The sequence below is a fragment of the Camelus ferus genome, chromosome 1, assembly GCF_009834535.1.
Source record: "Camelus ferus isolate YT-003-E chromosome 1, BCGSAC_Cfer_1.0, whole genome shotgun sequence".
NCBI classification, from domain to species: domain Eukaryota; kingdom Metazoa; phylum Chordata; class Mammalia; order Artiodactyla; family Camelidae; genus Camelus; species Camelus ferus.
Window position 1 is genome coordinate 4,048,149 of NC_045696.1, and position 27,307 is coordinate 4,075,455.

General features: G+C 53.9%; 1 protein-coding gene across 1 annotated transcript; it reads right to left on the reverse strand.

Annotated features, from left to right (window-relative positions):
• Window positions 1-863: 863 nt before the first annotated feature.
• Window positions 864-27,307, reverse strand: LOC102516300 (interferon-induced GTP-binding protein Mx2). Its single transcript, XM_032462251.1, has 13 exons — window positions 26,887-27,307; window positions 26,080-26,272; window positions 24,605-24,742; window positions 22,431-22,585; window positions 18,882-19,020; window positions 14,156-14,354; window positions 10,805-10,883; window positions 8,609-8,731; window positions 8,161-8,302; window positions 7,225-7,383; window positions 6,739-6,815; window positions 4,723-4,977; window positions 864-3,191 (listed from the first exon to the last, which is right to left on the reverse strand). The coding sequence occupies exons 1-13, from the start codon at window positions 27,250-27,252 to the stop codon at window positions 2,961-2,963; spliced, it is 2,256 nt and encodes a 751-aa protein (XP_032318142.1). The 5' UTR covers window positions 27,253-27,307; the 3' UTR covers window positions 864-2,960.

Here is a 27,307-nt window from a genome sequence, read left to right on the forward strand (position 1 = left end):
TTTGATACAGGAAAAATGTGGGGCGAGGGGAGGGCCATCCCCCCGGTCTCAGCTGAGTCCCTGGGATGCACCCCACCAAGAGGGGGTCCTTAGCTTCACGCAGGAGAGAATTCAAGAGTGAGCCACAGCTGAGTAAAGGCAGACGTATTCAGAGACACACACACTCCATGGACACTGCAGGCTGTCTCAGAAGGCAAGAGAAAGGCCACGAGGTGTGGGGGTGGATGTCAAGTTTAAAGTAAAACTAGACACACTCCCCTTAGACAGAGTGCCGGCCATCTCACCCAGCAGGGAGAGCAGCCATGAGGGGCGGGGCCGCTAGTTTTTATGGGCTGAGTAACTTCACATGCTAACAAGTGGGAGGACTATTCCAACTGCTTTGGGGAAGGGGCTGGGTTTCCCAGGAACTGGGCCACCACCTGCTTTCTGACTGTTTATGGTCAGCTTGGGACCTGTCAGGGCACCTGTGGGAGTGCCATTTACCGCGTTAGTATATTACCGCGAGCCTATAATGAAGCTCAAGTCCACTAGAGTCAAAGCTCCCGCCTTCCTGGGCCTCGAGGACCCCTGCGCGTTGGGCCATCCGCCACCTTGGTGTTAATTGCTGCATCATTCCTTGAACGTCTGTGCCTGCCCCCTTCGCTGCTGTCTCACTTTATTATGGAAGCCTCAGGAAACTCATACACTTGGCCCCAGGCATCCTCCTTGAATGCCTCGCCCCCGGGTTTGGGGGCCAGTCCTGAGGTGGTAAATGAGATGCTTTGGTTGAGGTAACGTGTGTGTCTACATATGTGTGAAATGCATTAAACATGTAGGGGGAGCGTTGACTCTACAACTGATGGAACAGACATAAACACCAGAGCTTATTTTTCTCAGACTTCATTTTTCGCAGCAGCATTTACAATGTGAAAGGGTTGGATTCCACTTTTCAGTTACGTTGCTGACTGTTTGTACATGTGATGCAATTTGTAAAATGAGGGGGGAAATCCAAACAGAAAAAAAGGATGGCACCTAAACTGCGACCATTGTTTTGTCTTTTAAATTCTCTCCCCATAGGCTTTAGATTCAATATTACAAAGTTCTTTGGAACCAGAGTGACTTTGTAAAGCCAGGACCCCTGCTTCTGCCACTTGTATTTAGCACAGCATTGGAAGCCCCAGCCAGAGCGGTCAGGTGCGACAAGAAATAAGAGGCGTCCAAGTCAGGAAGGAAGAAGCCAAGTCATCTCTGTCCACAGGTGATGTCAGAAAACCAGAAACAGTCCACGAAAAGATTGTTATAATCACTAAATGAATTCAACAAAATAGAAAGATAAAAAATTAAAAATAAAAATGAGTTACATTATATAAACTAACAATGAACAATATGAAAAGGAAATTAAGAAAACAATTTCATTTACAGTAGCCACCAAAAGGAATAAAAAACTTGGTAATTAACTAAAGACTTGCAAAACTTATACATGAAAACTACAGTATTTCTTCGAAAAACCATAGAAAACACAAATAAATGGAAAGATATCCTCTGCTTATGGACTGAACAACTTGATATTAAGATGAAATTACTACCCAAAACGATCTATGGATTCAGTGCAAATTCTATCAAAATCCCAAAGACATTTTTTGCAAAGATAGCCTAAAACCCCATTCTAAAATCTCTATGGAAATTGACATTGAACAGCCAAAATAATGACCTCGAACAAAGCTGGAGGAGCCATACCCCCTGATTTCCAAACTTACTACAAACCTACAATTGTCAAAACATTGTGGTAACAGCATAAACACAAGCATGTGGACCAATGGAGCAGAACTGAGAGCCTAGGAACAAGACATGATGCTTGCGTTAAAATGGTTTTTGACAAGGTGCCAAGATCAATATGGATAAACAGCCTTCTCAACAAAGGGAGCTGGGAAACTGGGCATCCACATGCAACAGAGTGACGTTGGACCCTTATCTAACACCACGCACAAAAACAGACTCAAAATCTTATCAAAGACCTAAATGTAGGAACTGGCTGGAAGAGCTTTAGAAGTGAGGGCTGCTCTGTGGACAAGGAGGTAAAGAAAAAAAGAAGATGTCTTTGTTGGAGTGAAGAATTACTGGCATTTTTGAACACCTGCTTTGGGACATGTGGTTTGTAGAAATGGTTTCACATCACCTTCTTACATTCTCGTTTTTAGCATGAGGGCATTGTACCTCAGTGTGAAGAAGAAAATAAACTAGCCGTGACCCTCCAGTCTAGCGATGACCACTGGTAAGAAGCTCTGTGTTCTTAAAAAATTATCTCCTTATTAAAATTTTTTAAGAATCAACACAGAAATGGGAAATCACACACTACAAAATAATACAAATGAAAAAAGGTATCACTGGACCTCTTTTCTCCTGGGGGACAGGGAAACGCCATCACAGCAAATGATGAGAAGCAGGTGTCATGACCGAATTCATCTGCAAGGGACCAGCTAAGGGACACCATCCCAAACAACCAAAGCCTGGATTTAAGCTGTAGCCTTGGGGAGTCTCCACAATTCGCTTATTTGATGAGACAGTTAATAAGGGGCTACTATGTGCTACGTACCATGTGAGAGTCTGGAAATACAAAAGAACAAGAGGCTGACCTTACCCCTCCTCTGGGGTCACACAGTCGAATGGGGAGGGGTGACAAATTAACAAAGAACGGCAGCGGTGTTTAAGAACTCTGTAACTGGAGGCTACAGGACACAAGGGCTGCAGAGCTCCCTCTTCACGGAGGATGGGGAGGACCTCCTGGCAGAGGAGACAGCTCTGAGCATGGATGCACTTCAGGTAGAAACTCTGGTGCTGAGAGAAGGACCGTGAAGATGGACCCGGACAGTAACAGAAAACTCCGACCCCGAAGGAGAAGCCACTTCCCGTGCCGCCTCCCTTCCGTGACACACAGAAGCAAAACCCAGAAGTGCTGCCGTTCTTTCGGGAGCCTGTTCTTTTCAGAGTGAGAACTGATAGAGGGCTCGCCGAGCCTGATCAAGCCGGTGAATTTTCTCCTTAAGGACTCTCCTCTTGGCAGAGGTGTCGCTCTGTTCCTGAAGCAGCCAGGAATACTGCTGTTTCTCCTGTAGCGTCTGCATCATGGCTTTCTGCACGTGGTCGCCGTTCTCTTGGAGCATAAAGTACTGAATGATGAGTGGGATCTGGTTGGAAAGACGTTTGCTGGTTTCCTGGAAGGGGGAAGAAGGGTCAGCAGGAGGGGTCTCAGCCCAAGGCCTGTGGTTGCAGAGAGGAGTCCTCGGACGCATGGATGGTCGCCTTGGGAGGTCCTGGTGTCAGGCCCACCTCCACTCCAGGGTCAGCACCAAACCAAGGGAAGGATCTGCTTGAGTTGCCCACTTTTCACTACCCAGGCATGCCCTCTGGCAATAAGAACCCACCTGTAGGCCGGCACACCCATACCACCTTCTGGACAGCCCAGCCTTCCCAGGGGCTCCTCCCCCTCCCCCACTTCACCTCCCCGAGGAGACCTCCCGGCCCCGGGACCCCGCGGGCCTCTGGGAGTGAGTCGGGATCTCCTGTAAGCAGCTCTTTTGCTCCTTTCCTGTTTGCCCATTTCTGTTCCTGTCAAACCTTATACAAATGAGATCACTAGGTAACATTTGGCCTGACTCCTGACTTACGCTCAATGGAATGTACGCAATGAGTTGAATCTTTCCCTAGATTAAAAGAAGTCGGAATGAAGAATTAAGTAGTTAAAGAATGGCCAGCTCTCTATCCCAACAGCCCCGTTTGCAATCCTGCAGGCAGACCACGTGGACGAGGTGATGCTGAAGAAGGAGCACAAGGAGGCACCAGCCCGCACGCAGTGGGCAATGACGCAGAGCCTAACCTCCCACCTCAGGGATGTACTGAGGTCACTTCCCTTTTCTCCCTTTAAAACCTGTCATGGCTGAGCAGAATCTTCAGACTTGGTTTTGGGGGACCTGGGTCTACCTTCTCCCCAGACTGCCGGCCTTCTGATAAGGCACCTTTCCTTCCTACCAACACTTGCCTTTGAACAGTGACTTCTGCGCAGCGAGCAGCTGGACCTGAGTTTGGTGGCACTGCTCCAGTGCTGCCTCCTTCCCTCTCTTCCTCAGCGTCTCCAGAAGGCCTGGCAGCTGGACCCCACAACTGGGTGACTCTACTTTCTGTTCTGATCAAGAAAGGACTGCAGGAGTTGGGCTTCCTTGCAGTTTAACAGCTACCGTCCTCTCCATGCACCCTAAGACTTTAGCCTGTGGGCGGAGGGTCGGGAACCATGAAGCTGAGAGGGTCGCAGCACCTAGGGAAAGGCTTTTCCATTCCTGATGTGGAGCTAGTGAATTCGAGGCACTTCAAGAGCTGAGGGCCTTCTGAACATTAAGGAAGCAAAATTGTGACCAGTAAAGTTAGTGCTTGCTGTGTTTTGCCGCATTCTGATAGCAGTTTTGTAATTTATGCATAGCATGAAACATATGGAACTCTGGAGCTGGAATTAATTTTGAGGACATGCTCTGCCACATTGAGAACCTGATTTGGGGCAAAGTAATGAACACAGGCTCCACAGGGTGACTGTCAACTACAAGGGGGCGACGTATGAGAAACGGGTCACAGCAGAAGGGGCCTGACACACGGCGGTGCCCCTCCCCTCCTTGCTCAGGTGAGCAGCTGTCAACCAGGGTAGCCAGTCTCGGCTCGGAGGGGCCACAGTGCTGACCCGTGCACCTGCACACTCACCAGGAAATACGCATTCAGGTGGACCCCGATCTCAGTGATGGAGGAAACCGAAGACGGGTCATTTAAAGAGCCTGATTTCAACTGGAGATTCTGTGAAGGCTTTCCCACTGAGTTAAAAATCTCTTCTCGGACTTTGCTCAGAACCACGCTGTAAATCTGGTCTTGGCAATAAACCAGGTGCTCCATCTTGAACTGAAGTCGGATGAACCTTTCTGCTCTTTCTGCTTGTTGTGATTTTATGTCTTCGATCTTGTTCTGGGTGGGTAAGAAAGAGAAACACATTACTTCTCTTTGTCCCCCTGCTGTGAAAATGACTGAGAAAGTACCGTCACACTGAACGCTGTTACGCCTGAGGCCGTCAGTGGCGGCTTTCAGGAGGCCCCGGCTCGGCCTGCGCTGCCGTCCTGCCCGGGCCTGCGCGGTGGCTCCGCCGCGGCTCCAGCCAGGCCCGCCCTCCGTGCTGCCTGGGTTTTCCCTCCGCCCCGACCTCCGTCTCCTCCCACACCCCCGCCTTTCTGCTCCCTCAGCTGTGCTTCGGTCTGCATCTGTGCATCCACACTCTGGGGTCTCTGGCTGGCTTCAGTCCAAGCTTTCAGAACGACTCCTGTGCTAACGAACGCGGTGGGGCAGCAGCTCGACACCCGTGTTTCCCCAAAGCCCTGCGACTCCCGCGACCCCGCACAGGCAGAGGCCCCGGGAAGGGCGGGGACGCACAGTGCAGGGAGTCACTTCTGGGTTTTCGAGTTTCCACAGGACGTTCGTACGCTGAGGGTGGAGAGAGTGGTTGGAGAGAAGAGGGAGCCTGTGAGCTTCACGAAGGCAGGCTGCCCTTCTGTTCTGGAGAGTGCGTGGCCAAAAGCATGTATGTGGCAGCCCCGCTCCCAGGACTGAAGTCTGAGAGCAGGAGTGGGCCGTGTGTCACTTCCCACAAGGAGTGACACGGAGGACACGAGACCCTGGGCCCCGATGCGGCTCTGGGGCAGAGAGCAGATGGCAGGGAGCGTGTCTGGGTGGGAGCCCGGTCACGGTGGGGGGCAGTGTGGCCCCGGAGCTGTGCCCAGTCTTCCAAGGACGGCAGAGGGGACTGGAGGCCCTTGGGCGGCAGCTGTCTCCTCGTCCCCGGAGCAGCCCGTGCTGCTGCAGGGAGCCCCAGGCCCTGGCAGGGCTGGGCCAGAGCTCAGCAGGACCGACCCCGCAGGCAGGAGCATGAGGCTCCCAGGGCACCAGCCACCCAGGCCCTCAGGGGACTGCGTGCATCTTGAAAGCTGCCAGCCTGGAGGGTGGTGGTGAAGGACCAGGCCTGTCACCCACCCCCTGAGGAGGTGCCCCGGGACTTAGGCACAGCCTCTGGGAAAGGCAGAGAGAGAGGTCGGAAATGAAGTTCAGTTTTCACCAACTGGCCAAAGAGGTGAAAGCAGAAATTGTTTTGCGCTAGAAAATGACAGAACCGGTTTTCCTGGCTCATCTGATGTGGGATGAGACTCGGACCCGTCAGCCTAGGCTTGGGCAGAAGAGGGTTTTATCCCCAACCCAAACGGGAGCCAGAGCAGCCCTCGCTTCCCTCTGCTGAGACAGGGGCTCGGGGAGAACTGCCGGCTGCTGACTGAAGAAGAACACAGCCCTGGCGAGGTCTTTAACTCAAGCCTAGGAGGCTTCGGGGTCGGCCTCGCAGACACGCTGTCCTTGGTGCTGGGAGGAGACTCCAAGCCCCAGCCAGTCCCTCGGCTCAGTGACAGGCTCGGGTGTCACCGGCCAGCCCGCACCCCGCCGGGCTGGGGGGCTCGCGGGAAAGAGAGCTCCAGGCCGCGTGCTTGGTCTCCTCCCCCAGGGAGGGGGCCTCTCCGGAGCAGGAGCCAAAGGGCCGCCGCTCCTGGAGTCGCCAGCCCCGCGACCCTGCAGTCGTCACCCTGGCCTCCTGTCTCCAACGGACAGTACATGTCTAGCTTCCTTCCCCTGTTAGACCCGGTGGGTCAGCCCGAAGTACAGGTGACCAGCAAGGAAACGGCAGGCACTTACCTGGGCAGTTTGACTGAGGTTGGAAAACTCGCTGAAGTGTTTTCTGGCTGTGTCGGTGAAAGTGTGCCAGACAGTCTCTGAGCAAAGAAAGAGCGAAACGTCAGTGAACTGCAGCCAGGAAGAAGCGGGCTGAAGACACAGGGTGGATGGACCATGACGCCTTGTCCCCGTCCTGAGGCTGAGCTCCCCAGATCCGCAGACCAAGGGGGAAGGGGGGACGGCTCTCAAGCCCACTGTCACCGCCACCCTGAGCAGGTCCCTCGGTTCCCTGGCCTTTTGGTGGGTGTGTCCTCTTCAGGGTTAGCACGGGACTGCTCCCCGCACAGCAGCACAGAGGCCCAGCTATGATGCAGATAAAGCTCACACGTGCTCATCCTCCCCCCGAGGCTGCTAGAATCCGCAGCCTGTGTCCGATCATTCCGTTCCCGGCCCCCCTCCAAGGCCCTGGCACCCACGGGAGGTACAGCAGGCAGGAGAGCGCCTCACCAACGACTTTCTGGAGCATGACGACCGCCGGGTCCACCAGGCGTTCCAGGTACTGCTTCACGATGGTCTCAAACGTCCTGTAGTTGACGAAGCCCAGGAGCTCTTTGCCTCGATACTGCTTCTCATATCTTGAGACTTCTTCATGGATGACGTTTTTAACTACAAGACAGAACAAACCACCATGGTAAATTCTAATAATTTCGGAGACATTTTAGAGATGGGACCCATCTGTGAAACTTACCCCAATGTTTCTAAACAGAGGTTTTTTTCATAATCAAAAAATGTATTGCTCTGATGATGCCAATTTGAGAAATAGTGACATTTAAGACACAAAAATCTTTATCTGTTCAAATGTGTTTCAACTGAGGGTCGTCATCCTGAGAGAGAAGTTGAATGGTTATAATTGGAAGGGAAAAAATCTGATTAAGTGAAAACAGAGCCTCAGAAATTCTTGTGCACTTGCAGCTCTCCCAAGAATACATCCAGACACAGCCGGAGGAATCCTACCATGGATGGAGAGGGCTGTTTTTATTAAGTGTTAAAACAAAGATACACACACACAGGCGCACACGCACACGCACACGCACACACAGGCACATATCCTCCTGGCACCTGGGCTGCAGCAGAATGGAGCTGGAACTTTGTCAGGCAAACAATCACCCTCTTTGGTCCTGCGTTACGGCTGAAGAGAAGGGGAGAGACGGGGCAAGTGATACCGTCCAGCCTTGAAAAGCAGGGAGGCAAGAAGGACACAGCAGGTAGGTGGTGGGGGGACTCCTGCTGAGCTGGCGAGGACAGAGGGAAGCACTCTCGGACACCAGGGGGCCCCCCGCCTGGGCAGGTGAAGCTCTTTGCACACTGTTTCTGCGCTGGGAGTGGCTTCTGGTCTCGGGGAATATGACCCTGCTCTTAGGGGAACACTGCCCCAGGACTTACCTTTTTGGGTGTTGGCTGCAAGTGTGAGGACCCAGTTTTTAAACTCCTCTCTGATTTTATTATATAAGCGGGTCTCTTTCTCCTTTACAACTTCTTCTCCTTCTATTAACTTTTCAATGTCCTGATTAAACGCCTTAATTTTCTGAAAAATGAGATAAAATCATCCATCAGTCCTGTAGTCATATTAAGAGCAGGAACCGGGACAGCAGCGTGTGGTGGGGGCTGGGGTCTGCAAGGAGGTCAGGGGACCCCCCAGCCACCTCATCCCCTGTTGAGACACACAGGGGGCAGGGCGGAGCTCCCACATGTCACCTGTGGGGACGCTCACGTGGAGGGCCACCTAGAGACGTGCGGGGCCACCAGGAAGGATACGGCCACCTAGAGAGACCTGGTGACGCAGAAGCCACTTTCTGTGCCCAGTGTCAGACGCAGTCCCTGGCATCCTCACCTCAATCAGAAAGAACATTTTATCAGCGTCGTGGCTGGGGATGTTGGCTCCACACTGGCGCAGCTCCTCTATCGCCCTCTGCTGGCTCTCCTTTATTTGATTTTCCAACAGTGGGAGGGATTTCTGAACAAAGGAAGAGAAACACTGAAACTCTGCAGCTTGATGAAATCAGATGACAGATTTCTCAGGTATATGGGTGGAATCCCATCTGAAAGTATCCCAGGGGATCCGGAATTCCTATTATCCTGTGGGAAGCTTGTTTAGTTGGACACCTGTTAAGGAGCCCAAGTTGGGCTTTGAAGGCAATGCTATGCACTGCAGTTGGAAAGATCTGCTGTTCTGTGAGGTTTTGCTGTGTGATCTGGGTGGGGCGGAGTCAGGGAAGGAGGGGCCACTTCTTGTTTTGTTTTGTTTGGCTCGGAGCTTTGCATCGAGAGAACAAATACACTTGAAAATAACGGGAGACTTATTTAATGAAATGTTCTGTTGGTAGTTTGAGTGTTGTAAACTGAAAAATGGTGCTTTGGTGGAAGGATGTGTCCTCGTGTTGGTGTCAGGCTGGGCACCGTCCCAACCAGTCAGTGTAACTGATGAAGATGACAAAGTCGGGGACTGGGAAGGATGGAGCGGACACCCGGGAGGGGGGTCTTTGGGCCAAGCATCGGTCCGAGACCTCACATCCCAGGTAAGCCCCACAGGCAATACAAAGCACGTGTCTTTATTGCTTCTTTTTCACAAGAGAGGAGCCTGTGGCTCAGAGAGGCAGACTGCTCGATACATCACTGAGCTAGTCAGGGGCAGAGTTCCATTTGGCACCCTGATCACCCGATCCTCGGCCCGTGCCCGGGAACACGGCAGGTAAAGGCACCTGAGTGCATGATGCTGGTGAGGACACCGGGCAGGATGAGCTCATGGGGATTTACAGGCAGTTTGTGGATTAGCCTCCCAAGAGGTCGATAAGGTGTGTGTGTTTCTCTCTCTCTCTGGCAGCTCGCAGCCATAGGCAGAAATGTATTCATTGTTTTCCTGATACTTCAAATGATCATAACTGATCTTGATACAGAATGTTTAACGACTTTAAAATGGTAAAAAACTTAAATTTGAATTTCAATGAAATATTTAAATGTTAAATATTTAAATTTTAATGTTTAACGTGAAGTGTTTAAATGTTTAAATGTTAATGTGAAATATTTAAATAAGGTTTGGAACTATTATCAAAATGCAATATCTACTAAAAAAAGATGTGTTTATCTCCACTAGACAAGGGATATACCTCTGAGGCAGGCATGCATTTTTCAGAACCCTGTGCTTCAGATGAAGGGGATTTCGCTGGAATCAGTGTTCCTCCAAGTGTGTTCCCCAGGTCACCTGGAACGTGAGAGGGGAGGCTCGTGGGTCCCACCCAACGCCTGGTGACTCGGAAACTCGGACCCGGGCCCTGGGAATCTGAGCTGAAAGAAACACTCTGGGTAACTTCTGTGCACACACAGTTTGAGATCCACTGGCCACTTCCAAGCAAATATCCTTTGAATCTGTGTTTTCTGGTTCAAAAGAATCCATTGCCTTTGTGTGACAGCCGGCTCAGCACAGACTGGAATCCAGCCCCCGGGATCGTCTCTGCCCTAAGGGTTAATGTTCACTCTTCCCGCGTTGTTCGACCTCGGGCACACAGGTCCGGGCAGCACGACACGGGTTCTGCTGCTCCCAGGACACCGGGCCGCGGTCCGCGGTCGCCGGGTCGTCAGCGACGCCAGGAGAGCTTTGCCTGGGGTCGTCTGTGCTTGAGAACCGGTGAGCACTGAACATTTCTCTCCTACGAGCTTGAAGCTGGGAAGATGATTTTTGTGCCGTGACGCATTAAGAAGCTACTGGCAAGCTGCCGCGGCGTCCGTTCCCCTCTCCGCCGCTCTCCCCGGTGCTGGACGGCCCTGACGGCCCCGGGTACCGGATTCCTCCTTCTTCCCTCAGTGCCCCCGAACGGACGGATTCACTCCTTCTTCCAACATCATGCAGGCGTTGCTTCCCCGTTACAGACGCTGTCTTGTGAGCCTGTGACTTGAATGACTTGCGTTTCAGACATACTTGCTTGCTTGCTGATTTGGGCAGTTTGATGGGTGTCTTGGCCAACTGATGACCACGAAAGTGACTTGGACGGGCTGTTACTTTTGTAGCCTGCAGCCCGACCCTCTGACTCACCCTGATGTGCACGGTGAGCTCGGCGGTGAGCCTTTCTGCCAGACGAGGCACGGTGGCCTTTCCTTCCTCCAGGAGACCTCTGAAACAGGAGAGGGCACACGTCAGCTCAGGAAGGGCTCGCTCTCCAGTACTGGGCCTTGCAGGTGGCCAGGGCAGCTCGCATCTCGGGTAACACGCGTCATCAGAAAGGCCAGGCGGCCCACGAGAAGGACAGTGACAACTCCGTGGAAGCCCGCACCTCGGCCAGCACGGGGCTGGGAAGCTTGCACTCAGTTATCTCCTCTTATCATCCCAGCAAACTCATGAGTCATCTTTTCAGGAAAAGCAAAACACATGTAACTTCATAGAGGTTAAACGACTTGCCCAAAATAGTATTTCATTTCTCCTAACCATTACTTGTCCCCAAATGGCCGAATCCATCTTCATAAAGAAGAACAAGCAGCAGGCACCCCAGCCCCTGACGTGTAACAGACGTGGCGAAGCTGCCGCCGCGAAAGCAGCGCGGTCCCTCGGCAGAGACGGGCAGAGGGGCCTCGGGGCGCAGAGCAAGCCCGGAAACACGCCCGCGCGGACGCCGTCAACTGGCGTTGGTAAAAGCACCAAGAACCTGCAGAGGGGGGAGGACGACCTCTTCAACAGCTGTTGTTGGCGAAACTGGATTTCCACACGCAAAGAGTGGGCCTGGATCCTCATCTCACACCAGACACAAACGCCAGCTGAAAACTGCTCAGCGGCTCCAATGCAAGACCTGAGCCAGTCAGACACCTAGACCAGGGGGAACATCTTCATCACATCGATCCTGGAAGTGGTTTCACAGCTGGGACAGCAAAAGCACAGGAAACAAAAGCAAAACAGGCAGGCAGGACTACATGAAACCACGGAGCCCCAGCACTGCAAAGAGACAATTAACAGAGGAAAAGGCAGCGAACCAAACGGGAGAAAACATCTGCAAACCACACATCTGATCAAGAGTGTATTTCAGAAATATACAAGGAACTCCTACAAATCAATATCAAAAACCCCAAATAACACAATTGAGAAACGGGCTAATGACTTGAATAGAGATTTCCTCAGAGAAGACACACCGGTGGCCACTCAGTCCATGAAAATGTGCTAACGTCGCTGATCGTCGGGGAAATGCAAATCAAAACCACAACGAAACATCACTTCCCATCTCTGAGGATGATATTATCCAAACACCAGAACACAGGCGCTGGCCAGGATGCGGAGAAGCTGGGACCCTTGTACACTGTTGATGGGAATGCAAAATGGTGCAGCCACTACGAAAAGCAGTATGAAAATTCAAAAATTTAAAATGGGGCTCCCATACGATCCAGTCATCTCCCTTCTGGGGATTTATTCAAGAGAATTGGAATCAAGATCTCAAAGCAATATTGACACCCCTGTGTTCCCTGCTGCACTGCTCACAGTGTCCGCGGTGGGGACAGACACGTGGATAAAGAAAATGTGGATATGCCTGCAATAGAATATGGTTCCACCTTTAGAAAGAAGGAAACTTTGCCACACGTGACACTGTGAATGACCCTTGAGGACTTCATGCGAAGTGCATTGAGCCACCGTAGAAGGACAAAGAACGCCTGGCCCCCTTTGCAGGAGCCATCTAAAGCCATCAGACTTGTGCCATCGGGGAGTGGAATGGCTGTCGCCACGTGTGGGGGGAGGAGGAAACGAGGGCTTGCTGAGCAAAGGGGATAAAGTTTCAATTCTGCAAGGTAAGTCACTTCTAGGGGCCCGGGGAACAACACTGCCTGTGGCGAACAGTCCTGCACTGTGCACTTTCACATTTCTCGGGAACGTCGACTTGTGCCAAACGCTCTCGCCGTCATGAAATGAGTTTTGAAAGTGTTTACGTGGGGCTTCTGAGTGCCTACACCGTTCTAAGGGCTTTACAGATATTTAATCATGGAACAACCAGGTTTACAGAGAGAAAGGCAAAGACAAAGGGGAAGGCGCTTGCCCGGGGCCACACACCAGGCAGTCCGGCCGCTGAGTGTTTGCTGTCAGCACAGATTCAGGAAGGACCCGTGGGCTCATCGTCCCAGGGCTGCTCTGAGAGCTGTCGTGCAGGGCCAGAGTCCCAGTACGCGGACGCACGATGACTAAAGTCAGATGTCCAGCGACAAAGCACTTCAACACACTTTTTCATCCAAGACTTAATTTGCCCAAAATCCGGTTGTTTTCAAAGTCTGGTCCCTGGACCAGCAACACCTGGGAACGTGTTAGGAACACAGATTCTGCGGCCTGACACCCAGACCTCAGAAACTCTGGGCCGGGGCACAGCCAGCTGGATCCTCCTGCTGGCTCAGGGTTGAGAACCGTGGGCGTGGTTGTTACAGAGCCTTCTTCTTGCTCGGCGAGCGGGGCTTTCTCTGCCTGCGACCCCCAGTGCTACCGAAAACAGTCTGTGTCTTGGATTCAGGGTGGGGACAGACAGAAGGGAGGATCCGGGTGCTGGTTTGGGAGTGTTGGCTCCTTGGGCGCTGGAACCTGTGTGTGGGTCACATATTTAATCCTAAACTCAACCCTGTGGAGCACCAGCAGGACTCACTGAGCAGATGAGAAAGCAGAAGCTCAGAGAGGGCCAGCCATCTCCCAAGGGCACAGAGCAAGCAGCAAGCCTGGTCTGCCCAAATCCATCCTCTTCCCACTGTGTCTCTCCTTAAAGCAGGCGTGGTCTGTATCTTCTTACCCCACTCCCTCATAGTTCAAGAACAGCAAGTTCCTGAATGAATTATAAGGAAAAATTGCCCAATTCAATTGGAAAATTCCCACTGTCTTGCCAACTACAGAGGCACTACAAGATAATTTTCGATAAGAACCAGTTAGCCTGCAGGCTCTAAAGAGCTGGAGAGTTCCGTAAAGCAAGTAGGTGTGCCGGTTGATTTAACGTCTTACATCTTTAACGCCTTTGACCAGGTTCACTAGTTTCCAAAAGTTAGAAGATCTGTTTCTAGGCCTCTTTTCATTCACTATTTGTTCAACCTCATCGCCCTCATCTGTAAAAATGGGAAGAACCTCACCTGCTATATGTACCTCTTAAGAATTTGTGGGACTCAAATGAGCAACAAGTGAAAACCTTTGGGGAAACCACAGTGTATATGCCCCATGAAATGCCATGTTACAAGGTTTTCATCAGCACCATCATTAGAGACCAAGAGGAAAATGACTGGTTTAAATAAGCCAACAAAATTAACACCAAAATTAAGACAAGGATATGTTATGCCAGGTGGTATAATTTTACATGTAATTTGGTCATCGTATCGGCCAATCCTGGCAGGCGGAACTGGCTTCCAGGGAGTCCAGCCCTGAGGTTGTCCTAAAGAACCTCACCTGAAGTACGGATGCATTTGGAAGAACAGCGTCTCTCTCCTGGTGGCCTCTGCCAAGCTCATTTTGTCCAGGATGTCCTGCTGGCCCCGGCACTTCACTATCATGTAGCCCTTCTTGAGGCAGTACGTGAGGTTCTGCATCACGTTCAGGACGCATTTCTCGGTGCCCTTGTCCACTAGGTCTGGTTTGGTCAGGATCCCTGTGAGATGATGGAGGAAAGCACTGGAAGGTCAGTTGTCCCCTCAGACATATTTGAGTTCCACTAGGCTATGGGGCCTTTTATTGGGCAAGACCAACCAAGTCCGCAGCCTTGACCGCCCAGTGCCTGGCTGCCCATTCATTGATCCCACCGTCACCCCTCTTCCTTGCACCTGCATTTGCTTATCCACTCACTGGACTCCTTACCTGCCTTGGGTCATTTGTTTAACAAATGTTTCTTGGGTGCCTGCTGGGTGCCGACACTAAGGCAGCAGCATCAGATCGGACCGGATCGGCTCCACCACCACGTTTCCAGGGACCCGTCATCCCTGCTGTCAGGAGGGTCTGGCGTCTCAGGTTGCATACTCGCTCCACCCCCTCCACCCCCTCCTTGTGGTTCCTCCTCTGAGAGTCTCCCACCTGCTTTCCTGTCTCGCTCTCCCGCCCTCACTGCTCCCCACTCACACTGGATGGAAAGCCGTGCATTCTGCGTGATTGTGTTCTTTGAGTGTCAAATTCCCGCTGCATTTCCTCTTTGTTTCCTGTTAGAAACCTGAAGGTCATCTTCTACTGTCACTGTCATTGTTTTTAATTTGCTGTGAAGTCTGGACTTCTCGTCCACCATTTCCTGAAACTTTCCCGGCACCTAAAGGATTGAATTTCTCTCTCTCTTTTGACCTTCCTGTCACCAAAAGGTGTCATTTAAGAGCGGATCTTCACAGTCGCTAAGAGGTTTGTGCAAGCACAGGCCTTCATGTCACTGACAGAGTCGAGATGTCTCTGAATCTACTCTCGCACCTTCCGTGGCCAGAGAGGACCTTCCCCTGGGAGGGAGAAAGCAGCCAAGAAGGCCCGTCCCTGGAAGCAGCGGTCACTCGTAGAAGCCTAGGCCACTGGCCTTTATTCGCAGGACAAGTACAAGAGAACAGAACTTGGGACGCTCTGCTAGGACTCGCTGCAGCCGGGGAGAGCGCCTTCTCGCAGTGAGCCTGGTTGAAAAAGAGGACGCACGCGAATACGTCCCCATCTGCAGCATTTGCTCACGAGCCTCATTTCGGGCCCCAGCTACAGGGAAGGCCGCTAACTGCCAAACATTCCTAGACACTTCAATTAGAAAAACAAAATTAATCCATTCCTAGATGCCGTACACAAACATATTTAATTAAGAAAGGAGCACACTGAGTCAAGCGCATGCTGAGGGTGTTGAGCAGGTGGCCGTGAACAAGACTGCAAAGTCCCTGACCTCACGAATATCCCCTCCCTTGTAGTGGGAAAGTGCTAGAGAAATGAATCCAGTAACGTAAGAGAAACAAAGAAAAACATCCGCTGTTGATCCGTGCTATGCAGAGAATGACAGTGACTGCTGGCAGGTGAGTGCAGGCAGGCGTGGATGGTGTAGATCCCGGCTGGGTCCCCAGGCGGGCCCCTGGGAAGGCAGCGCTCAGGCTGAGGTCTGATAGGAGGAAGGAGCCGGCCTAGTGAAGATGGGGAAAGACCCTTCCAGGCCCTTGGGAAGAAGGAGCTGGGATGACTGAGCAGGACTGGAGAGGAGGGCGCGGCAGAGAGCAACGGGAACTGTGCTCAGAGAGCCACGCAGGGGCCAGGCCACAGGGGGCTTGTGGTCCAGGCACAGGAGTCTGGGTTTGTGTATGTGCGGAGGGAGCATTAGAGAGTCAGTCGGGGGCGGGGCGACACGACCCAATTTGCATGTTTAAGGACCCGCAGAGAGTGCAGTGCACTGGGCAAGGTGAGTGTGGAGAGACCAGGCAGCAGGTGATGGAGGCTCAGACTGCACAAATGAGAAGTGCAGATGGATGTGGTGTCGGTCTGGAGGCAGAGTCACCAGGACTTCAGATGGGTTAGACATGTGTAAGCAAGCAGAAGGCAGAATCAGGTGTGACTGTCTGATTTGGCTTCAGACCTGGGCAGGCGGGTATGGAGCTAAGAAAGGGGCCGGGAAGCCCTGGGAAGGAGGAGAATCTGGGTAGGGTGCAGACCCCAGGGGTTGTGCTTTGGTCACATTAAATTGGAGACACTTAATGCGCTTCCAAGTGGAGATGTCAGGCCTAGGGAAAGGTTAAGGGTTACAGATACAGGTGTGGGTGTCGCTGGCAAATCGATGGGACTCGAAACTGTGGACAGACGTGATTATTTAAAGAGGCTGTGTTAACAGAGGGGAGAGCTCAGGACCAAGTTCTGGGTTTCCAGTACTTAGAGGCTAGAGAACTGAAAAACCAACCAGACCAAGATCGAGACCTCCAGGTGGCCAGGGAAGAGGAGACCTGAGAGAGAATGGGGACCCAGAGGCCAGCAGGCCGTGATGTCCCAGCGCAGGAAGGAAGATGTCAAGAAGGGAGCGGTCGCCACCTTGACTTTGGCTGAGAGGTGGAGGAAGATGAGCACAGGGAAGGGACTGCACGTTTGTCAGCACGGAGGCCACTGGTGACCTTGACCAGAGCCTTCTCTGTCCCAAGGTGGGGACAGGAGCTCAGCCGGAGCTGGCTGTGCGGACAGTGTGCATTTAGCAGTGCATGGATGGGGAACAAGCTTGGTGGGGACCCCACAAATATTCTGACTCTGTTCTTCCCCAAGCTTAATATTCTGTAAGCCACAACTACATCATCCACCAAATTTGTTCTGTTTTCACCCTTTGGAAGTACTGCATAGGCATTCATTCCTTTTCTGCTTTTAAAAAATGTGCTAAAGTACACGTAACTCACGTACACCAGAGAATACCTCAGTGCGTGAGAAGACGCTGCTCCCCCCTTTCTGCACCATCGTGGTCCCCGCTTCTCAAGTTAGTTTTATAAAATACGGTAAAATACACATAACCAAGTTTACAATTGTAGCCATTTTTTAAGACTCCAGTTGGGTGGCATTAAGTACAGCCTCACTGCCGTGCCATCGTGACCAGCACCCAGCTCCAGAATTTTCTCATCTTGCAAAACCAAAACTCTGTACCCTTTCATTAACTGCCAGTCCCCTTCCCCGCCTCTGGCAACCGCCATTCTACTTCCTGTCTCTTTGAATTTGTCCACGTTCCTCAAGTCAGTGGAATCATACAGGATTTATCTTTCTGGGACTGGCTTATTTCACGTCCTTCCTTTGCAAGGCTGGACAGCACCCCATTGTGTGTGCGCACCGTGGTTCGCTTGTGCACTCCTCCCTTGATGGGCACTTGGTTTGCTCCCACCTTTTGCTTTCGTGAAGAACGCTGCTGTGCACGTGGGTGGGGATTCCCTTTTCTTTTTAAACCCAGCGCACTTGTCTCTGTCGCTGCACTTGACCTGGAGTGCAGATGGAAAGCCTGCAGGGACACTGTGATGCTGTCTGGGACGCACTAAGGTCTGACTGTGTGTCCTCTACGCCTGCAGTTCTTGGTGAATTCATATTAATAGCAGCTAATATTTAGCGAGAACCTTCGGTTATCGGAGTTTACGCCTAACGAGAGGAACAGACAACGATTAATAAGAAGCGTTACTCAGTTTCTACAGAGATGTCAACATCCGAATCGATCTACTGGGCAGGTGATATTACCTGCCGTGGCCGTCAGCAGGACATCCCTCTTGACTTACGATCGTGAGAAGAGACAGGAATTGCACGTACAAGGACGGGTGACCCCAGACCTGCGTTTTCTCCCTGTGTCCATGTGTCTGAGACGCCTGTAGGGGGCAGGAGCTAAGGGAGCACGCGTGGTCTGGCCTGGAGTAACACTGCACTGAGCCGCGCCCCCATCGGCTTGTGTCCATCCTTACTGGGAAACTGGGAACTCGTTTGGGAAAATAAAAATGGATAAAGGGTAGGTGTGTACTGAGTATCCACTTAGTCAAGGGAAATGACTTGCCAGTTTTCAGGAAGGAAACCGCTATGGGTAAGTGCGATGACTCGTAAAGAAGGGATATTGAGTAATAATATTAAAACTTTAAAAATAGGAGCTGCCATTTGCCTAAGGGTGTGCAGCCAGTAAGTGGTAGGACGTGGATTCAAACCCAAGCAGTCTGTGTTCTTAAGCCAAGTCCCCTATAATACCTTCCAGGGTGGCTTTTTAACGAAAGGAATTTAAGGGAACCCAGGTCCCCAACGAAAAGTTGTGCTTGAATGTGAATTCTGCAGACACCGTGTGCTGCAGTGCACGCCTGGAAGTGTGCTCACTGAGTATGCTCATCCGGGCTTTATGAAGGGCTTTCCCATCTCCAAGGAGTCACAAGAACTCAACTGTGGGACTGCAGAGCTGATGGGCCAGGCACTTCCTTCCTTGTGGACCACTGTGGATGTTCTCGTCCCCCATCCGGAATGGTTTGAGAATGCAGATGAGGGACAAGTGGAAGGAGGGCAAAGGACCTCCCAATTGTGGCCACACGTCTCACCCTGACTGTGACCCCCAGCCCATGGAGCTTCCCCTGGGAACAGCACTTGGACCCAACGCAGGAGTGGGCGTCCCTGGCAGAGCTCCAACCCAGGGCCTTCTATATACACGAGGATTCCCCCCGCCCTTCCCGGCCTCTACAACTGGGTTCCCTCTTCTTACCTATGGTCCTGTCCCCATCGGGGTCCACCTCCTGGGCCATGCTCAGCGCCTCTGTTGTGGCGATGTCCACGTTACAGGGGACCACCACCAGGTTGATCGTCTCCTGCCTCCGGATGTACTTGGTGATGAGTGCCTTGATCTGATGCCAGGGAATCACAAAGAACGAGCTCATCTCTGGTCACCCAACGACACAGCCACATGTGTGTGACACCCAGAGCACGGCCCAGCTGTCCCACTTCTGGGCTCTGGCTTGTCCTCTTCCTCGGGAGTGTGTGCCCACCTGCCCTCCCGGGTCCTCTGTTGACGTCCTGCGTATCCTGCACAGCTCATCACCAGTGTTTCTTCCTTCTCGAAGACTCCCTGACCCCCAAGACCCTACTTCCTCTCCAGATCTCTCCCATGGCGCTCCTGAGACTGCCTTCTATGAGGGTGGTGTGTGCGTGCTGTGTCCTCCCCAGAAGGACACCTCTGGGGCGTCCCTGTCATGATCCCGGACGTCCCCATGCAGAGCCCAGCACAGCGCCCGCGGCAGGTGCTCAGCGCCAGCCCCCGTGACAGCTGACGTCAGTAATGTCTCCACCTTTGTTTATGCAGAAAACCAATGACTTTTTCCTGCGTTTGTTCTCGGGAGGGGTCTAGCTCATTAGAATTAGAGAGATGTCATAAGATTTCTGAGACTTTGCAGGCACACAGGAGACGTGGGCCAGATACGCCTTAAACTCCCTGCGTGGAGAATGCAAACAAATAACCGTGGAGCAGGCTGGCACCTTGGGGTGTGTTTCCTTATATTTGGTATAACTCACACTTAGTGCTGCGCAGCTGACATTCCGTCTAATTTCAAGCTGTGCACAGAAAATAGTAGGCACAGCCACAAAATAGAAAATTTCCATCACATAAGCACACATTAGCCTCATATAGAAAGTTAAGCACTGAGATGAAATAAAAATGCCGAATTTGAACAGGTCCAGTTAGGCCTCAGTCACGGGAAGTTTAACTGAGTAAAGCTACAGGCAAACTTTGTCCGGGAGCTTCCGTGGCAGTTGTCCTAACGGTGCAAGTTCGCTTCGCTGTTGGTGCCTCGCCCCTCGGCGGCACCTCCGTGACGGACCTGACAGCTTCTGTAAGTCAACGGACGGGGCCATCCAGGGCTCTCCGCCTCAGCGCTATTGGCAACCTGGGCTTCTTAACAGTTTTGTTTGTTTTTTTGAGCTATTACTATCCAAATTGCAATCCTTATTTTAAAATTTAACTTAATGATTTCACTGCATTTGGACCCTTTCAAGAATATCCAAGAACTCTTAAACAGTGATATTCTGAAAGTCCCAAGTTTGTCCAAAATCTGTATTACTGACTGATAGTGACGACAGCTCCATAACAATAAGAGTAATCATTTTCTACAACCAGGCCCTTCTGTGTAGCACAGGGAACCGTGCCCAACGCCCTGCAATCAACCATCATGGGTGAGAACCTGAAGAAGAATTCATGCACACGTGTGACTGAATCACCATGCTGCACACCAGAAACCAACACAACACCGCAACCCGACTATTACAGAAGAGTAATTACTCTCCTTGTTGGGGTGAGGGACCTCCCCTGCGGGGCTGTCCTGTGCGCTGTGGAATACTGAGCTGCGTCTCTGTCTCTACCTACTAGATGCTGGTAATAATTGCACTTTTCCCAAGTTGTGATAACCAAAAATGTCTCAGACATGCCTGCGTTCCCCGGAGCTGGGAACTGCGGCCTGAATCACACTCCTTCATGTGCATTTTGACAGGATCTTGGGGAGTGAAAACTGCCCCCCTGTGTGTCTGCCTGCAGAGGGAAGCTTCGTAAACAGAATACCTTCTGCTCACGTCACCCGTGCTTATCGGGCTCAGGTTCTGGGCCGTTTGAGGACCCAGAGATTCAGCAGCCAACACGGAAGGCAGTTCCTCCCCGGTTACTCCCCAGCAGGGAATGCAGGCCATGAACACTCGGTGAAAAGGGACATGGAGTCAGAAGGGCCGGGCACAGGGCGTCCGGCATTAGGCATCATGATGGCCTTTGAGTAGAAGCCTGGGGTAAGTGGGGGCACGTGCCAGGTGGAAGTCTGGGTGGGGTGGGCATTTCAGGAAGAGGGAAGAGGAGGAATAAAGATAGGGGTGGGGCACAGAGGACACGGGGCCAATGATCTGGGGCCAGCTCACATGGGACCTCGGGAGCTGTCTTGTGGATTGACATGGGACCACTGGGGACTCTGAGGAGTGAGGGCGTCTGGCCTGTGCTCTAGGACAGGAGCGTTGTGTAAGAGTGCACTTGGGGAACGGGTGCTGCCATGAGCGGCAGGGGCAGGAGAGCAAGGAAGCAGGGCAGAGACGGGAGCTCAGTAAGAGATGGCGGTGCTGTGGGCTCCTTGCGGCAGCGGACAGGGAAACATGACGGCACGGGTCTTGGGATGTGTTTGAAAGTGGAGCCAGTCAGGATTGTAGCTTGACTGGCTGCGTCCTGTGATGGGCAACTCCTCACTTCTGACCAAACAGTCCTCTCAACAGACTAGCTTCTTACCAGCTTCTTAACAATTTATTTTCTGTTTTTCTGATTCTGACAAACTCTTATGCTCACCTCCCCAGTGGATGCTTCCTCAAGTGTAAGCACTACTTTCAAGAGGGAAAAGGGCAGCGTGTTCCTGCGAGTGGCCGGCTTGAGAGGAGGGGGACACACGGGACTTGATGCGGAAACACTGACAAAATGGCACGGTTTGTGCCCGCAAGAGGCCGGGTAGAGAGAAGGAGGAAGGGTGTGGACCTGCAAGGGGGACACAGAGTCCAGGTCCAGCCCTGCCCCGGGCATTCACCCGAGCACCTCCTCACCTCCTTTCTCTGCCGCTTTCCCACCCTCTCCCTCTGGCCCGTCAGGACCTGGCTAAGCCTCCGGGTCGCCTCTCTTAACACAGGGAACTTGCTGTCCCCTGATTCTGTGACTATCGCCTTCCTGGAGCACCTCGTAGATGAAGGACAGCTTCCTCCCAGTCTCCTTGAACTTTGGCCTTTGCTTGGCTCAAGAACCCCCGGCCTCTTTCAGGAGCCCCTCATGGGAGGGGCAAGGTGTGCGCTTCAAGGTGAGCCTGATCTCAGCCCTGTCCATGGTGCTGGCCTTTCTGCCTCCGACCAGACATCACAGACTGTGTTCCAATTGACTTCCAAAGTACTGCTTTAGCAAAAATATTGCTACTAAATTTAGCAGATTTCACGTACAAACCAAATTTCCGGCACACTTTGAACATCAGGATAGCAGTAAGACAGGACTGACGTTCCCACACGACAACATGCAGTGAGGTGCCAGCTGTCCCCTGAAACACTGAGTCAACTTTGCCCGTTTCCATGACCTGCCAGGCCCTTCTCAGAACCCGAGTGTGAGCCCCCAGTCCTAGAAGGTCCGACCCCAGTCTCCTCCACAACCGCTCAGAGGGAGGGCTGCGGAGGTGCACCAGAGCACGTGGGGCTGCCGGCAGAGACCTCAGAAGCCACCCCAACTTAGCATGGCCCGTTGCCAAGTTCCAGAAAGGCTCACCTGCTGTCCGATGTCCTGGGGCTGATTTCCCACGGCCACCCTGGCGATGCCGGGAAGATCAATGAGGGTCAGATCTGGAACCTCAGGGGCGGTGACCTCCAGACTAATGAGCTCGTGGCTAATGCCAACTCCACTCCCAGCTATGGCGTCCTGGGCTGCGGAGACCAAAGAGGAGACACCCAGAGTCCAGATGGACCGCCCGGCCCGGCAAAAGCACTGTGTAACTGTGGCCATTGAGCCCTTCTCCCATATTCGGGAACAGCCCTGAGGGGCAGGGAAGCAGCTTAAGGCGCAGGCTGGATTAAGTGCCTGATTCTCTACAGACAGAGCACGGGGCAGGCTAGAGCCAGGGCTGCTCCTCTGTAAACTTCCCCTGCTTCAATCGTCATTCATCGTCACTACTTAAGGTACGACTTTTGTAACCTTTTACTGAAGAGTCACGCACGCGCAGGACAGTCCCCACCGTCTAAGCAGGTGCTCGGTGAGTTTCACAGGCGGGACTCACAGGTGTAACCAACACACGGCTCAAGTCACAGAGCACGGGCAGCCCTCCAAGCCGCTCTCTCCCTGTCGGGCATCGGCCTCCAGCAAGGATGACCCCTGGCCTGGGCTCGGCCGGCATCTACTCCTTTTGCCCACTTTGCACTTTATCCGTGGTTGGGCCGAGTGAATTTGCTGAGAGACGACCACGTCTGACCTACGAGAACAGCAGTTTCACGTGGTCTCACCTAATCACAAATGGAATCATGAACCACAGGGCCCCTTGGTCTGGCTTCCCGCCCCACACGAGGCCTGCGTGGTCCCCTGTCCTGCTGCTGGTAGCTGAGGGTGCTTCCTCTTCACTGCTGCCTGTTCGTCCACCCAGTGCCATGATCAGGTCGACTGTGGACGGACACTGGGGGGTCTCCAGTGTGGGCTATGAACATCCTAGAACCTGACTCTTGGCGCACATGTCCGCTGCCTGTGTGCTCAGGAGTGGACTTTTGGGGCGACATGGGGTGTGCACGCCTCCAGCCTTACTGGAAAATTGTGGCAGTTTTCCAAAGTGGCCACACCAACTCAGACTTCCACCAGCAGGGCAGCGGAGTTCCGAGACGCTATTCTAAAGATGCTTTAGCTGTGGTTTGCTCATGACTCATCTTCCCACGTTCATCCAAGCACACGCCCACGGTGTGTGGGAGCCCACCGCCCTCCCGGCTCTGCCCGCAGAGCTCGTGGGGCTGCAGAGCCCAGGGCTGACTTCAGTGGCGCAGCGGGCCGTGCGGGGCCCGCGGCCGCCCAGGACAGGCGCAGCGGGCGTAGCTGGGGGGCAGAGCTTTTATAAACTTGACGCTAGGAAATTTGCCAGTTGAGGGCCGCAAGCAGCTTCTGTATTGGGGGTGGGGATGAATGCTAGAATTGGGGCAGTATCTCTCCACCTGGGAGGGATCCCTCTGGTGAGCCAGCCGAGGCCACGCGGTTCCCGGGGAGCCAGGCCCAGGGAGTGAGGTGAAAACCCCTGTCTCACGTGCTGAGTTTATGGCTGAGTAAGGCGCAAAGCCCGTCTGCCTGGAACAGAGGCCCTGTCTGCAGGGATTCCTGCGAGGATCAAGGCTAATTTTGCCTGCCTGGCTGAGCCCAGCTTGCGAGCAGGGCAGGGAGAAGCCTCTGGGAAGGACAGGCTGACTCAGGGACCTGAGGGGCAGGGCTGCGGGAGGGTGACCCCCAGGGCTCCTCTAAGCAGGTTTTGAGTGTTCTGTGCCTGCCCAAGGCTAATCCCCAGGGCTGGTGAGTTTTGTCCAAAGGCCCGGGTTGGCTGTGCTTCTACTAATGACCCTTTGGCTGAGGGAAGGGGGAGGGGGCTACATGGGGGTGGGGCTGGGGCTGGGACAGTGTTGGGGGAAGTCGCCTGGGGGCAGAGCCACTGCCACAGGCAATCAGCCACTCCAGATTAGAGCAGTGCCAGGATGGCTGGGGCCAGCGGGGACCCTGCGGGGGACACTTCCCAGAGGAAAAGCAGGCAGGTAAGCTGAGACCAAAAGAAAGAGGAAGAATTAAACAGACAACCAGGAGGGACGGCGTGCAGGCAGGGGCGAGGGGAGGGGAGCAGCACAGGCTCCTGTGAAGCTGCAGGGGCCCCGAGGAGGATGGCCACGGGTAGAAGGAGCCGCCCCTGCAGCCTCCCCGGGCCCTACCTTTCCGGATTTCCCTCTCCACCTGGGAGGGGTCCTGCAGCTGGAGCTCCGTGTTCCGGTAGCTGAGTGTCCCCCTCCACGTGCACTCGTGCAGCTGTTTCTTCAGTTGCAGCACCAGCGGACACCTGGTGACGATTCCTGGGAGAGAGTTTCCCAAACATAAAAGAAGCGTTCTCAGGTACCCTCTGCTCTTATCCCCAGGACCTGCCCCGTGTCCCCGGAGGCTTGGTCTGAAATTTCTGTCCCTCTCTAGGGCCCAGTCCAGGCCACCACATTACCCCCAGGCCCTAGAAATGCCTCGGGCATTGTCCGGGACAGGCGGGATGTCAGCCAGAGGTCTGCCCGACCCTGTCCAGCCCTCCCAAGCCCCTCCCAGTCCTGCGGGAGGAGGTCAGGGGTGGGGGTAGGCAGGGGAGGGGGAGCAGGATGTGCACATCGGGGCCCAAGGGCGAGGTTTGTGGGGGCGCCTGGCAGGGAGGGATCAAGTTCCCAGGGAAGCTGGAACTGCCCTGAGCTGCCTGGGGCTGGGCTCCGGTGGTCAAGCCCCTAGTACCTGCACACAGCAGGGCTGTCCTACGACCACTCCCAGCCTGGGCACCTTGTCCAGGGACCCCTGCCGGCCCCACGTCACTGCCGTGGCCTCCAGACTCTCTGCCCTGTGGCGTCTCTCCCCAGAACGCTGAACCCAGGGCAGAGAGGAGGAGCCACTGTGCCCACTCTGAGTTCTCATCCATCAGGAGCCTGGCTGGTGGGGATCTCATGGGACGTCCCGGAGTAGAAGACCAGCTGTCTGTGGTCAGAGGGAGCACAGGCCAGGGCCCCCTGGCAGCGCGGCTGTTCCTGGGGCTGCGCAGGGTCTGGGCCGTCCCCCAGCACCCCCACACCCTCCTGTGTGCCCAGGAGGCCGAACCCTGGCCCCTGTTTCTCGTTGGGTGTGGGGGATGGGCACTGCTGGCAGGAGATGGGAGTGAGGAAGGGAACCGGCTGGCGGAACCTCGACCCTCTTCCCAGCTGCCACCCTCTTTCTTCTTTTTTTTCCCCTTTATAATTATTTGATTACATCAGAAAGGCAAAACAGTTTTGAACTCTACACACAGTTAATTTTTTTATAAAAGAAAACTTCGGGTCTTATCATTCTGTGATCTAAACTTCTTCAGAAAGACTGTGTGTGAGAAACTCACAAATTAATGACATCAGACAAGAAATTCGCTTACAGAAACCACTAGAAGGAAACTAACACAGGCCCAGCGATGCCTACTGACACGAGGAGAGGACCCAGGTACTAAGGGCAGCTTGGGACACCCAGCCCGCCTCCCCGTCCACTGCAGACCCCGCCGTGCAGGGCCTGTGGGAGCCACCCTCCAGGGGGTCCTTCCCAGAGACCAGCCCGTGAAACCCCTGGTCCCAGGGATGCTTTGTGGCTTGCAGGCGGCCGGCCTCTGGCTGCAGAGCGAGGCTGGCCCAACGGTGCTTACCGCTGCCTCTGGGAAGGGCGACCCCCGACAGCGCCTCCAGCACGGAGCTCTTGCCCGAGCTCTGGTCCCCGATGACGGCGATGGCGGGCAGGGCCAGGTCCTGCTCCACGCCCAGGGCCCGCAGGGAGTCGACGAGGTCGATGCAGGGCCGAACCCTCTCCTCGTACGGGCTGAACAGGCTGTTTTCGGGCCCCTGGGGGAGGCATGACAGACTTCACAGTCGTGGCCTCTGACAGGGCTCCCACTGCCGTTGGGAATCTGTGGCCGAGCTGACGCAGCTACAGGTGATGGGTTACAGACAGGAGGGTGAGCGGTGGATGGAGACGTGCCCGGGGGAGGGCCCTGTGCTCTGTTCCTGTGGAGACTCGGCTTCTGCTGCTGCGGGCGGGAGTTTGGCTGGGGCTGGAGGAGGAGGTGCCCGACTGAGAAGGGAGAAGTTGCCGAGAGGTGGTGCTCCCTGCCAGAGGGAGGAGAGTCGGGGGCCCCGGGACTGCCGAGCTGGGGTGGGCTGGGCTGGGCTGGCCATGGTGACAATGGCAGTCATAGCCAGGGGAACACCTCCCAGGAAGAAGACCCCCCTCACGAGGAACGGAGCCCCCAGACCCATGACCGGGAAGGCCATTGCTGCCCAGAGACTGTCCCTGGGGCTTGTTGGAAGTGCCCAGGAGAGAGCCGTGCTGCTTGGGGGGGGGGACCACACGTGCAGACCTGGCTGCCCTGGAGGGGGCTCCCCCATGGCCGCTCTCTGGTCCTCCTCGGCCTGGTGGCCGGGAGTGCCCTTCCTGCCCGTCCCTCCACCCGACTTGCCTTTGTGCTCTGTTGGTCTCTGTTTCCTCCTGGCTGCTGCTCACTCAAAGGGATGGGCTTGAAATCCTTGGGGAAGAAAACAGGCTCCTTCCCCCCAAACTGCCAGTTTGGGGGACTCATCATCTGTCCTGCTCCTGTGCCCGTTGGCAGTGGCTGCTGCAGGAAGGAAGCCATTTCTTTTTTGGGATGGTGTCGGGGAGAACTGGAACTGTGCGTCTGGCGCTGCCGGGACCTGTAGGGCATGGGCATCCACTGTCGTCCCGTCAAGCTGCTGCTCAGCACCTCCAATCTTCTTGGCAAACTCTGCAAACACACAAGATGAGAATGTGTCCCCAACGTCCCCAAGCGGACCTCCCGGTGCTTCATCCTTCCAGGCCTGCCCGCCCAGCCCAACACAGCACGCCCTCCCGCACATGGACTC

Bases quoted from the DNA above. Each gene is read 5' to 3' on its own strand.
- LOC102516300 (XM_032462251.1), bottom strand. From the start codon at position 27,252: ATGAAGCACCGGGAGGTCCGCTTGGGGACGTTGGGGACACATTCTCAT. The intron at 24,743-26,079 runs GTAAGCACCGTT...ACTCTCTCCCAG, and splicing joins CGCCCTTCCCAGAGGCAGCG to GAATCGTCACCAGGTGTCCG. The intron at 3,192-4,722 runs GTGAGTGTGCAG...TCCCCCTTCCAG, and splicing joins ACCTGAATGCGTATTTCCTG to GAAACCAGCAAACGTCTTTC.